At 48.1% G+C, this 13,138-nt stretch overlaps 2 protein-coding genes across 4 annotated transcripts in view; one reads left to right on the forward strand and one right to left on the reverse strand.

Annotated features, from left to right (window-relative positions):
• The window catches only part of HIPK2 (homeodomain interacting protein kinase 2), a 126,957-nt gene extending 126,170 nt beyond the window's left edge, over positions 1 to 787 (reverse strand). The window contains 1 exon segment of the mRNA XM_048300470.1: positions 540 to 787. Within this exon segment, the coding sequence (XP_048156427.1) occupies positions 540 to 558 (19 nt within the window). The 5' untranslated portion in view covers positions 559 to 787.
• Positions 788 to 1,819: 1,032 nt separating this feature from the next.
• TBXAS1 (thromboxane A synthase 1) overlaps positions 1,820 to 13,138 on the forward strand; it is a 264,375-nt gene continuing 253,056 nt past the window's right edge. For 2 of the 3 annotated variants that reach the window (XM_048300444.1, XM_048300447.1), the window contains exons 1-2: positions 1,820 to 3,163; positions 11,219 to 11,400. The gene's annotated coding sequence lies outside the window, so the exon portion shown is untranslated. The remainder of the gene's footprint in view (positions 3,164 to 11,218; positions 11,401 to 13,138) is intronic. The other variant, XM_048300445.1, reaches the window with a different exon arrangement.

Below are 13,138 nucleotides of genomic sequence, written 5' to 3' on the forward strand. Positions count from 1 at the left end.
CGCAGCCCGGGCTGGGCTGATGGAGAAGCCAGAGGAGCTGACAGGAGGCTCCAGCAGCCCCGTCCCCCGCCGCCGCTGCCCGCGGAGTACCCGCGCCTCGGAAGAGAGGAGCCACGGCGGGGAGAACTCCTGGGAAACCGGCGAACGGAGCGGGGTGGCCGGTCCTGGGAATGCGAACTGCGGCGAGGGGCAGGCAGGCAGCAGGCACACACACACACACACACGGAGGCGCAGGGCAAGCTCCGTCCACCTCATTGTTCTGCTCGGCACCGGCACGGACTTCACCCACCGCCCCCCGCCGGGGACCGAGCGCCCGGGACCGCGGGGCCGGGGCCGGGCAGAACCGGGGGGCGACCCGCGCTACGCCCCGCTCCCGCCGGGCGCCGGGCAGGGCGGGGGTGCTCCGCCGCCTCCCCGCAACGTCGCCCGGGGGGACGGCGAACCGCGGGCGGGCGGCCGGGGACCCCCTGCTCCCCTCCTCCCTCCCCCGCTGTGGCCGAGCCAGGGGTGCCGGCGGGGCGGGCCGGGCCGGGGCTTACCTTCGTACATGGGGGCCATCGGTGCAAGGACGCCTGTTATTCATGGCAACGCCGCCACGAACGACGCGAGATCGCAGCCCCCCAAACTCAACACACATCTGCCATCTTGAGCGGGTGTCTCTCGGCGGAGGCGAAGCTGCCGCCTGCCTTCTGCATCGCTGCCCACCTCAGCGCGGGGGGAGCCGGGCACATCCAGCCCCGCTGCCGGCCCTCCGACGCGGCCGGGGCGGGCGGGCGAGCGGGCGGGGGGCGGCGGCGCCGGGCCGGGCCGGGCCGGGCCGGGGCCGGGGCGAGGCGCGGGGCCGGGCAGGGGCGGCGGGCGGCGGGGCCCCCCCGGCTCGGGACGGCGGCGCTGGGGAGGGAGGGAGGGAGGGAGAGAGGGAGGGAGGGAAGGAGAGAGGGAGGGAGGAAAGGAGAGGGAGGGAGGGAAGGAGGGGGGGCTGGCGCGGTGCCCCCGCTCTCAGCGCGGCATGGCTGCGTGTGCCGGGGCGCTTGCAAAAGTTGCACTGGGGGTGAGAGAAAGGGAGAGAGAGACGTAGGGAGAGAGAGGGAGACGGAGACCGAGACGGAGAGGAGGAAAAAAAAAAGGAGGAAAAAAAAAAAAAAAGCAGCGAAGGGAGTTTGCAAATAATCAAGCGCCGATGGCACCGATCGCGGCTTCCCAGAAGGAGCGGGAGCGAGCGAGAGAAACCCTCTGCTGAGATTATGTGGGATCTTGTTTAACAACACATTTCAATCAGGAGAAAAAAGGAACAGTCAACAGAAGTTGGTGAAACACTTCTGTCTTCCCCCCCTCCTCTTTATAGAAAAGAGAGGAAAGGAAAAAAATAAAAAGGCAGCTGATTGAAGCTTTGCAACTCACTGGCTGTGGGGATCATATAATTTGTGCTCATGTTTTACAATAGCATGGAAAATTCCTACCTCTCCCCCTCTCCCCAAATAAATCTTCTATTCCCTCAAGGCATTTCACAATCTGGTTCACTGACAAAAATTCCAATTTATCTTTTTTTTTTTTTTTCTCGTTTAGCTTACTTGCAGTGTAAATATTTAGCGGATGCATTTAAAATAAACATACGTTGTTGCTTTTAGGAGTCAGGTTGTGTTTTTGTTTTGTTTTGTTTTGTTTTTTTAAAAAAAGGAACCACATCAAAGAAGTGTTTACTAACTGAGATTGACAGCCTATTCTCCCCCTCCCTCTCTTCCCCCCCCCCCCCCGCCCCGTTTTTTTAAATTTTAAATCATCCGTCTCTCCAGTTGAGCTCTTGCTGTAGGAGCACCAGCCCGACGAGCATCATTTTTGTCCGTGCATAGAGGAAAGCTGTAGGTGAAGCCACAGGAACCCCCTTTGCCTGACAGGAGCTTTACAAAGGAAGGTCAGTCGCCAGGTACCCATTAGGCAGGCAAAGGAAGCTGAGACTCATGCAAAGCCTCTGGCAAAGGTGGAAACAAAACCTCGGGCTGTGATCCTGCATTAACAGCCGTCTGGATCTGACTGCCTGGAGCTCCTTACAGATAAGCAATCTGGGACTGGACCAGTGAAGACATAACTCCCTTTGTGCCTGCTGTTACTGCTGATGCCCCAAAACGCTGCCTCTCGCTGCTGCTGGTGCCACCCAGACCTCTCCCACCGCAGCACTTGGTCGCAGCAGGGCTCAACACCCGGCTACTCCCACTGATGCCTCGAGGACGAGGCAAGAGGTAACTTTTCCTTGGGAATTTCAGTGCGAGTCAAGCGCTACAGCCAGCCTGGCCCTTGTCTCGGGGTGCTGCGGGTGCCTACGCTGGCAGATAAAAGCAGGCCAGGGAACAACCCATGCTGACCAGCCGATGGCCATGGCTGCACTGCGGAGGATGTGATCCCCAGGCTCCTGTGGGCCATCTTGTTTGCAAGGTATCTTCAGTGTTTTGCATGATTTTTCTCCCTCCACTGAAAAATGCCTGAAACTACAGGAGAGCTGTCTCACGCCCCATTAGCATTCTGTTTGCAACATGAAGCTGAGGATACATTTTAAATGTGTCGGGGAGTGCCATGCAGGGCTGGTGGAGGTGATCGAGGGCTCAAAAGTGGGCTGGGATGGCACTGGGGGAGTATGTACACCAGAGGGAGCAAAACCTGCTCCCGTCTTATCCCTGCTTCATTTTGAGAGTGATCCCGAGATCAACCATCACTAAATCTTGGAAAGAAATGGAGCTGCCTCCAGCTGGACCACTGGGGAAGTCCAGGCCAGAGGTGGAGGGCAAGTGTGTGGATGACAGCAGGCACAGAATTTGAACATGCTTCTTGTCCCTCTTTTGTTTAGCTATGGTGACCTGCAGGGTTCGGCTCTAGGCATGAGTCGAAAGCCTCATATTTTACTGAGACGTGTTTCTGGTCATTGTAATTCTGCACTGCTCTCTTCTTTATGATGGAGAACCCTATCTGCTTTCCAAGGCTACTGATGCTTCTGATCCCAGCCTGCCTCCCTGCCCTTGATCAGAGCAGCAGCCATGGAGCCCTGTCTCAGAGAGACAGAAGAGATGTGGAGAAGTGTTGGGGAAGAGCAGAAGACAACAATGGAAGAGCAGGCTGCTATAGGAACCAGCTTCACGTCTTGGCGTTGCATTCTGCTGCAGTGTGGCTCCAGGTTAGTCACACCACCCTCACTCTCCTCAGCTGCAGAATGGGGGCAGATGTACCAGTCTCTGCTGTGTGAGACTGCACTGATAGTTTCTTCTCCTTTTGTTTCACCCTGAGCTATCCCATAGCCCGTGGGGTCTGTGTTAACGCCACGTCCATCAAAACTGGCATGACACAGGAGCTTAAAATACAAACCAAACTCACTCCTTGCCAGAAGAAAAGGAGGAAGGGGTAATCAGTGATGTCTGCAGGACTCACCATGTGTAGCCTGGGCATGGAAGTGGTGCCTCCTAGCCCTATGGCTGGCATGAAGGGGGACACAGGAACATCTAACCTGCACCTGATGTACTTAGGCAAATGCTGAAACTGTTGGCTTCAAAGCACTGGTTATTCTGCTTGTCTTAGGGAAAAGGTGCTGAACTTGATAGACTACTTGGCTGGTCCAGGACATCAATTTTTGAATGTCTCTCAGGTTCAGTATTGCTAAGGACATTACAGACTCTCATCCACCCACAATTTGTCCCAAGATAGGAAAATTAATGGGCGTGTTTTTAACAATAAGGACTGTTCTGATCTTACATATTTTTAAATGTTGTTGCCAAATGAGGTGACATTTGGTAAATAAAACCCAGCCCCAATATGTCCTGACCTTGGCCCAGACTGGCTGCCACAATGTGCTGCATAGAGGATGCTGGTGTTCTGTGGGCATGCAGGGGGAGCAGGGGTTTGCCCAACTGGGCACAGCCTCCCTCCCCAGCTCACACAGGGGCCTCCCTGAGTGTCTCTTTCGGAGAGAACTTAGGGCACATGATTGGAGCTAGGGAGGTACAACTCCTTGCTGTACTTTCCCACTGCTGTGAACAGATGGGGATGCACTCTGGAGATGGCCCAGCTCTGAGCCTACAACCTTCTTTCCATTCTCCCCAAAACTGAGCATCCATGCAAGGATGTTACACCCTTAGCCATCTGGGCCCCTGAGCCAAGGCCAAAGATGTGGTGTGAACATACCTGTCGGGAGCCAGTCATCAGCAGTGCAGCTGCAACAGCCCTGGGGCAAGGCCATTCTGCTGGAGAGATCATGGTCCACTCTCTGCCTGAGACTGGAGGATGTGTCACTGAAATTTTGAATCCTGAGAGATTTTCTAACCTTAACAGATTACTTCTTCTCTCTGTCCCCTTCTCTTGTGAGAGGAAGACAAACCAGCCCTGGAGAAGCACCTTTTAATGCCTCATCTTCAGGTTTTGTCATTTCTCCATTTGCCCATTTGGGTCTCCTATAAACATAGCCGTAGTCTGGGTACAAATATGATGCTCAGCTGTGTCATGGAGTACCACCAAGGCAGCAGCATCCCCAGCTATGTCCAACGTGGCTGCTGGGTGGTGGTGGCAGACACTAAGCCAAGAAAAGGAGGGGTGGCCTTTTCACAGCATTGGGCTGGCACTCAAAGGGGCTCCATTTCTGCTCCACATTTTGGAGCACAAATTTTGGTGGTCTTGGCATGTAACTCACTTGCCAGAAAGGCACATGCTGTTTCACTGGTGTGTCTCAGGGGCCTGCTGGTACCAAATGCAGCGGGAGCAGCAGGAGTTGCTGTTTCTTGCTGGAAATTGTGAGAGTTTGGGCTTTTTTGTCTTTTCTGTTAGAAATTACTATAGATTTTGAAAGTCAAGTTTAAGAAGGAAGGCAGATGAGTTTTAAAACATAGTTTTTGGTCATGATTCGCATTTTAGGGGGGTTGTGTGAGTGGACAAAAGATGCCCTTTGGTCTCTCAGAACCAGAAACTCTACGGCACCTTCACCACCTCTTCTCTGGTGCCTCCACCAAACCCTTGCTGTGCCAAGAGCATGCCAGAAGCATTGCCAGAGGTGCCTGCTGCTGAGATGCAATTTCTTCCTCTTTCCCCCAAAGCTGCGGGGTCTGTGGCTCCCAGCTTTCTTGGCTCAGTGTCCATCCACTGCAATTACTTCTTTGGAGAGATTGAGCCTAAAACTGTACTAATAAAAGACTGTATGGTACATTAAAAACAATGACAATAACAACACAACAAACCAAAAAAACCCAAAGAAAAAGCAGAAGAGAAAGGCTGTAAGCACACAGGGTGAGCATGTTCCCTTCAGTGACAACCTTTCATACCTGTTTGCGTTCATGGTGGAGCTGGAATGCAGCAAGCTGTTAACAAGGATCAGGCTCCAAATCTTTCACATTAAGCAAAGCAAAATATTTTTTTTAAACACCAGGGGAAGGTTTCCCAGTGAAATACACACAGTTGTTTTCTTTTTAAATGTAAATCAGTGAGGGAATGGACAGTTTAATTAAAAGCAAAATTATTAGGTAAGTGCTGAGGGAATCTACATTATTTGCTGGGTACACTCACATATTTTTACTGGTGAATCAATTGCAATTTTTAATTTCTTTCCACCTAATAAGACCAGCTCCGAGAGCAGCCACTGTGATGTGGAATATTTGGGGAAGGATTTTTCCATGGATAGCAGAAATGTCTGTTCTGTGTGCAAGCTGTGGATGCCGAGGCAGCCTGCTATGGTATGTCCATTACATCTCTGCTAACCACAGAATATTCTGAGTTGGAAGGGACCCACAAGGATCCTTATTAGCAAACACTTGCTATGGGCTGCCTCTGTGGCATCACCTGGAGGAAATCCTGTCCCTTGTGACAGGGATTTTGGGTCGCTGCTAGTGACTGAAACACTTGGGCTTACGGCTGGCTGGATGCTAAGTGAAAGGTGCCACATTGTTAACCGACTTTACACCCTGCTGCTGCTCTGTTGCTGGACCCTGCTCCCTTCAGTGTCACCTGTCCCTCCACACACAAGCCTTTTTGCAGGCAGGTGTTTAGTGGAAGCCCCCCTGCCCCTTCCCTCAAGCCCATGTGTCCCTCTTGCGCCTGGCAAATGATACAGACAGACTCCCAAGCACATCAGAAAATAGCCAGTGCACTGGGCTGGGGCAATGCCTGCTTATTTTGTAAGGTTCTGAGGGAAGGCCCTTATCTTTGAACACATATGGAAAATACGCTGCATACTTGAGTGGGGTTGGGGACTGATGGCTCTGTCACAGCTGAAGTTCAAAATAAGACCCCAAAACCCTACAGCACAATTATCCCATGCATCAGCAAGTGGGACTCTGTAAGAACTCAGGTATTTTTACTCAGTCTGAACATCAGTGCCTTCCTCAATGCAGCTCAAGTGATGTAAATGCCCCTTTCAAGGGGTAACAAATGGATTTACAGCGCAGGCGTACAGAGGGATGAGGCTTAATTCCCAATATGAAACCAGATGATGCTGATAAAACCTTAGTGGCTTCAACAGATGTACCCTGATAGAGACAGGAGTGTGGTGATGAGAAACAGGACAGATGTTGTAAAACGCTTTAGGTACCACGGATGGAGGAAAGGTGCGATGAAAGCGCACAGCCTGATCAGTGCCCCGGGGAAGGCAGAGATCTGGGTCACCTCAGCCAGACCTACCACCACATCTGATCACATTCCTGAGCTTGCTTCCCCATCAGGAGTATCACTGAAATAAATGCCCTAAAAATGATGTGGCCTCTCCATTTGAGGGGTTAAACACAATTTCCCATGGTCGAGCTTTTGCAGTTGGCTCAGGTATTGTTGCAGGATCTTGGATCCTTTTCTTCTTATTATTAATAAAAGAAACTTTGAAATATATATTAAAAAAGTGCTTATCAGATAATGAAATTCTAGCTGTGGTTGTCTTTCAAACAACCAGGGCCATGATTTAATTGGAAGTAATTATAGTCTTTTCTGAAGTATAATTTTTAGGGTATTTTTTCCCCTGACATTTGCAGTGTGGAAATTAAAAATAAAACGATGTCAGAATCATGAGATTTCAATCTGTCTTCAAACAATAATGTGGGCTAGTGTCAGAGGTTTGTCCTTGGCTGGAAGGAAGAAAAACTCACTGAAGAAAATCCTGGTGAAAATCACCAATAGCACCTACTGGTGCCTTTGCTGTGCTGAGGAATTCCTGAGAGACTCCTGCTTCCCAGAGCTCACTAGAAACCCTCCTACCTCTGCTGCAATGGGAAAGGGCACATCAGTACCTAGCTCCTGAGAGCACCACATTTGTGATGCAGGCTTTGTTAATTATTCCACCGGTAAAGCTGTATTAAAAGATACACTTAGAGCAAAGAAAAAAAAAATTCCCATTCTACACAACAAAAATTAAATGTATTCCTTGTATCCTGCTGAAAACAAAGTTAGTTCCATACTTCTTTTTCCCCCAATATTTTTTTTCAAATTTTTGAACAGGAAATTTTTCAAATTATCTCTTTCTAAATTTTACCCTGTTTTCACTTTGCAATTCTTCATCTTCCTTCAGTGTATCCCCTAAACTTTGACTCACACTCTGTGTCTTACTGAAAGTGCCGTTTCCAAAGGAGGGACAGTCTCTGCCAGCATCAACTCAACCTCTTTGGTGGCCAGGGGCATCAGCAGGGCCCCGTGGGCAGAGCCTGAGCTCCTATCAGCCTTTGTGGCTCTACGGGTACTGGTGATGCTGTGATGCCCCTGGACACATATGCAGCTCTAAATACAACCACTCAGAGGACAATTTGGCTCAGCCTCCTAAATCACATTCTCCAGGCTTCAAATCATTCCTGTAGGGATGTGGATGCGCATGAGGAATCATCTTGCACTCCGAATTCTCTGCTTCTGGATCTGAAATTTTAAATCTAATGTCCATTTTAAGTCCATTCCTGAACGTCAGTCAAAGGTAAAGGAAGGAACTATTTCAGATTAAAAGGGGAACACATATAAAAAGAAGAAGTTACCTATGAGGCTATAATTCACTGTATAAAGTGCTGTAGAGGATTGTATGAGGGATGCTCAGTTCTGCAAAGTGTGCTGACTTTTTGATGAGGCATTAGGTGAGGTCCCCTATCATTACAGACTCTATGGAGTTACTAACAGGATGATTTACAAGCCAAATTCCTACTGGGCAATGCCTGCCTGGCCCACTCGTGTACCCCACCTCACTGCTCAGCTTTATTTATTCCATTTCACTGTTCACCTTAAAAAATCCCGTTGTGTGGTCTTTCCAGTGAAGAACATCTATGTTTCATCTCAGACAGGCTTCAGCAACAAGGGAAGGGATTTCTCTACTCTTTAGCCTCTGAAACAGCCTTTTCAAAGAGAGGTATTTTATTATATGGGGGAAAAAATTTATACAGACTGAGGTAAAATTTTGGTCAGGCCTTATAAAACAAACTCAGTGACTTTAAAGTAATAAAACTTTCTGTGGCACTTTGCCAGAGCTGATCTTCTATACTATACGTCAGGGATAAGTACGGATGTGCTGACAGAAACCTCGTGGTTCCAACCCATAGGCTGTGTAGAGCCTCAAGGGATTTTCTGGAAAGCAACTGCTTTTTCAAAGTTAAACGTTTTTATCCCCCTTCCCAAAATGGCCATCAGACCAGCAGTGTTTCACAGACAAGCACGTGTTTACTTCCATGACTTTCATGCTGTCAACAGAAAATATTTGAAATTGCAGGCAAAGTTTCCAAGAAAGCAGAGATGGAGATTTTCTTTGCTTTAAATTTCTGAGGACATTCCAGCAGTCCTTCTCCTGTCTTTGCACCACTCTCTTGCTCAGCTGGGAGCCTGGAGATCTGAGCCCATGACTTGAGCACGGATCTGTCTGGGGACGCTCGTGCGTTTAGGTGCTGTGGGCCAAGGAGTACCTTTGGTACATGCAGTGCCAGCCACAACACAGTGCTAAGCTTGGAGGGACCTTTCTGGACAGGGGTGGAAAACCCTTCTAATATTTACACTTATTTGGCTATGCAGTGGATATTATCTCTTTTTCCAGCCCAGATCTCTATGAGAGCCAAACCTGGCCATGATGTTTGTCACTGTTAATGCTGTACCAATAGCTAAGCTATTGGTGAAAGGTTGACACAAAAGCATTGTGCCTTGCTGATTAGTCACAGCCTGTAACTATCACAGCTTTAAAAATTGTGATCATGAGGCCTTGTCTTGCGACCCTGCTGCCCACCCACTTTCACACAGAGAGAGATGAATAAATATTTACTACTTCTCAAAATAACACCCAGCCACACTCACCCTTACTGCTGCAGAGTAGTTCATCTAATTGAAATAAGAACATAAGTAAATTGTTTGTCAAGGCAGTTTATTAGGAAAAGATTGCTGTGTCAGGAGCTCCCTCACTGCGAGAGATGCTGCGTTGTCTCTCTTAATATTTAATGCAATTTTAATAATATTTCCCAGTTAGGGGTGCAGGCTGATGTTATAGACTAAAGCCTGCCAAAGTGGGGAGGAATAAAAGCTTGAGGTCAGCCTCATTCAATTGACTTTTCCACCTGGAGGCTGGGCAAAGAGCAATGCTGCACTTTTTCCAAGGGACTCAGCCACTCCCAGGTACTTCTCTCATCAGCAGCTTTATCTCTTATTTGTGGATTTTGCCTTTCACTCACTCAGAATGACACTTTAAAAGGTGAGGGCCATATCCTGAGGAGGTAGTTATGAGAAACCCACCTTTCTTCCTTTGACAAACCCATTTCTCTTTGCGATGTTGTTCTGCTTGGGCTCATTAATCAGACAGTACTATAAACTACTGAATTTCTCCCAAGCTTGTGATTGCATCTGCAGCTACAGCACTCCTAACTGTCAGTGGCAAGTCTTGTTTTGGAAAGCTCTGGGTTAAAATCAGAAGTGTTTTAGCTCAAGGAGTGGGGATATTCAGCTTAAGTATCAAAGGTCCCTGCTAGTAAAGTGTCCCCCGATGCTGCCTTGGTGTCACCCTCCAGTCCTCACAGACCTGTCTTGACTGCAAAGCTGCTGCACTGCTGGTGCCCCAGTCCCCATGCCATTCCTCCAGATGTCTTCTGGCAGCAATGCCCAGCTCAGGCTCTTGCTTGTTGTGAAAGACTCCTGACTGAAGGACCATGGAGTCAGAGCCTTTTGAAGCTGCTGCATAATAAGCTGTATTCTTTCCCCAAACATCACTAGACAGTTCAATAATAATTACATGAACTTTGTAATCAGCCAAACCAGCATAGCCATCTACCTGACCTACACGTAGCATTTGTGAGTAATTTTACATAAAGGGCAGGTACTTTTGTCCTTAGTGCATGGCCTTGTGCACAAACAGCTATAGAAGGAGGGCCCAATTATAAATAAACCGTCCTTAGTTGTCACTTTGCTGTCTCTGACTTCCCACGCATTCAAATGGTGAGACTGATTCATTTAATCTTACTCTAAAGCAACAAGCCACAGAGTCAGTTTCCTGACAGTTGCTTAAAAAAGTGTAGCTGAGCTCTCTTGAATTGTCTTCCCTTGTATTATATTTAGACATTGTGATTAGAGTATCTGTCATGATATGCTTTTACTTTAAGGCAGAAGTTCAAGCCGCTTTCTGAAAGCAAACAGAGATGCTCCTGGGAGCTAAAGGGGCACGAGTGCTGGAGTTCAGCATTTAGGAGCAGAGATCTTCAGCACCACTTGTGCTGCTGGTTCCCCTGCACAGCCATCCTTATGAAAACCTGAGTTTCCAAATAAGTGCAACATTACTTACCATAATGAGACTACTGGGAAGGGTGGAGTCAGCGAAAGACTTAGCGGCTGTTTCCAAGGGTTTTAGAAATATCAGCTGAGCAATTCTTACGATCTTCCCTTCTCCCCTCCTTCCCTCTTCTCCCCCCCAAATCTTGTCAAAGGCTTGGATGCAAAATCTGGACACTCTTGTCTTATGAACATGGCTTTTATATGTTTGTGTCATTGCAAAGCAGATTGTAATGACTACACTTCATGCATTTTACCCTAATTAAGTCAGTGGAGGTTTCAACGCAGATACAAACTCGACGTGCAGCTCTGCCCTTGACAATTGCCTACCAAAGAGAATACCTGAAAGCTCTTGTTTTGCTAAATATGCTATTTAATATTTTGTAATGCTCGGGTAAATACAGTCAGTGAATGTAGAGTCTTCCACGTTTCTGTAGTATTGTGGAGGGGGTTATTACAGTTATGCTGAAGGAGGTTTCCTTGTTCCATGCTTTGGCAGAGCACTTGTCAAACACTGAACTGCAGGTTCCAGTCCTGCTGACCACCGTTGGTGATGAGGAGACCCCCAGACTCCAGCAGACTTTCAGCCACTTCTCTGCTGGCAGGAGCTCTCCAGCAGTCTGGCAGATGTGACCAGAATCTGGCAGACAGGACGAAGTGAAAGTCTGGCTGGGCTCTAAGGTACAAGGGGGGATGGGAAGGGCTCTTTGTAGAGAGGGAACAGCAGAGAACAAATGCCATGCTTCTGTTGTGTTTTTTTAACCTGAAATAAATAGAGCTGTGGAATTTAACACACTGAACTGAAAGGTGAGTTTCTCCCATGTGCCATGTATAGGATGCCTATCCTCCTCTAGCTGATCTACAGAGATTTGTAAATCTATTATTGCTTCCACATACCCTCATAGAAACTTGTGCTTTAGGTTTAGTGTGTAGAAAACTTCAGGTCCTAGGTCCACATCCAAGTGTTTGTCTAAATGTGATTGGATTACCATTCCTTTAAGACTGGTCATATTCCTTTTCCCTCAGATAAAAATGTCATGCTAGAAGTTTACCACCATCCCTGTGTCTCTAGAGAGAATCTTGGAGACTTGAAGGTGACTTTTCTGAAAAATGGTCTCAATGTAATTCCAAAAATACTTTATAATTTGGAACCTGCTCCTCAACCTCCAGCAGAGATCAAAGAGATCCCAGAAAAAAAATTAAGCACCATGCATTCCTAGGAGCTGAGCCTTTGGCTGTAATGAATCAATCAACTACCCTTTTATCAGCCAGGTATAAACTGACTTAGGGCATTTTGGAGCCAAAGGCTACTAGTACAAGGCTGCTGGTTTAGGCTTTGTTTTCATTAAAAAGTTTGACTCCAAAGGAAGGTCTTTGTTTTCAGATTTTTTTAAATCTTCTTGTTATTTTCACCTTCGAGCTTGCTCAGCCAGTTGGGTATGCAGAACGTGTTCTTGCTTCCTAGATCGTCTTCCTAGATCATCAAGATCATCTGTTGAGGGTATGTATGGGGTGCTAATTACTATCTGTCATTGGTATTTATGGGGTTCCAATCGCTACAGTACCATGGTGCCAGGTACAGTATTGAGATAAGCAGATAAGTTATTGAACCTGGACTCTGGTCTTCCCACCCTGGTGCTTGGCCCCTTTGACTTGGAGACTTTGTCCTCTCGCTCTTGCTCAGATGCAGGACACCTGAGAAAAAGTGAGGTTTGTGCTTTGCTGTGAAACAGCCCCGGCCTGTGAGCTCAGCCAGGCTGTACCTGGTGCCCGTGGCTCCATCTGGGATCATATCCTGCTTCTGTCCCTCATGCTGGTGTGTGACCCAAGGCACTGGCGCTGTGACCAGTGGCACCAGGAGCAGAGCCCACAGAGCCCACACCCTGCACGCTGGCTGCTGCTGAACTCTTTTCCATAGAACTTTTTCCAAAATCCAGCTAACTGCGGCAACTGAGAAAGCTGAAATCAATTGAAGTACTGCTTCCCAGCCTGTGAAGGGTCACAGAAGGTGTCCCAGTCAGACAGCATGGAAGCTTTGATCTCTTTGGACAAGGAACTGCCGTGAAGCAGACAGCTGCTGGAGCCTGGCTGGCATTAATATGAAGAATTTCTTCTGGCTACTGGTACTAAAGAGAAAGTTTGCTTCTCAGACAAACTCAACCCTTTGACCAACTTGACCACAGCTGCGGCCAGAGACTCAGTCTCAGCCTGATTCTGAGAAAAACACATGCCTGGAACTCCATTTCTACCACTACAGAGAAATTAATATGAACCCACAAGAAAGTGGAGATGAGATGAAAAATGCAGGTCACAGTAGCAGCTAGTTCCTAAGTGGGACAGGCATAAATTTCTTTAATGTGGATATAGAAGGGGACTTATTTTGTTTCTATTATTACTTGATTGTGGGAGGCTAAAGGAA

This window comes from Corvus hawaiiensis, chromosome 4 (assembly GCF_020740725.1).
Source record: "Corvus hawaiiensis isolate bCorHaw1 chromosome 4, bCorHaw1.pri.cur, whole genome shotgun sequence".
Classification (NCBI taxonomy): Eukaryota; Metazoa; Chordata; class Aves; order Passeriformes; family Corvidae; genus Corvus; species Corvus hawaiiensis.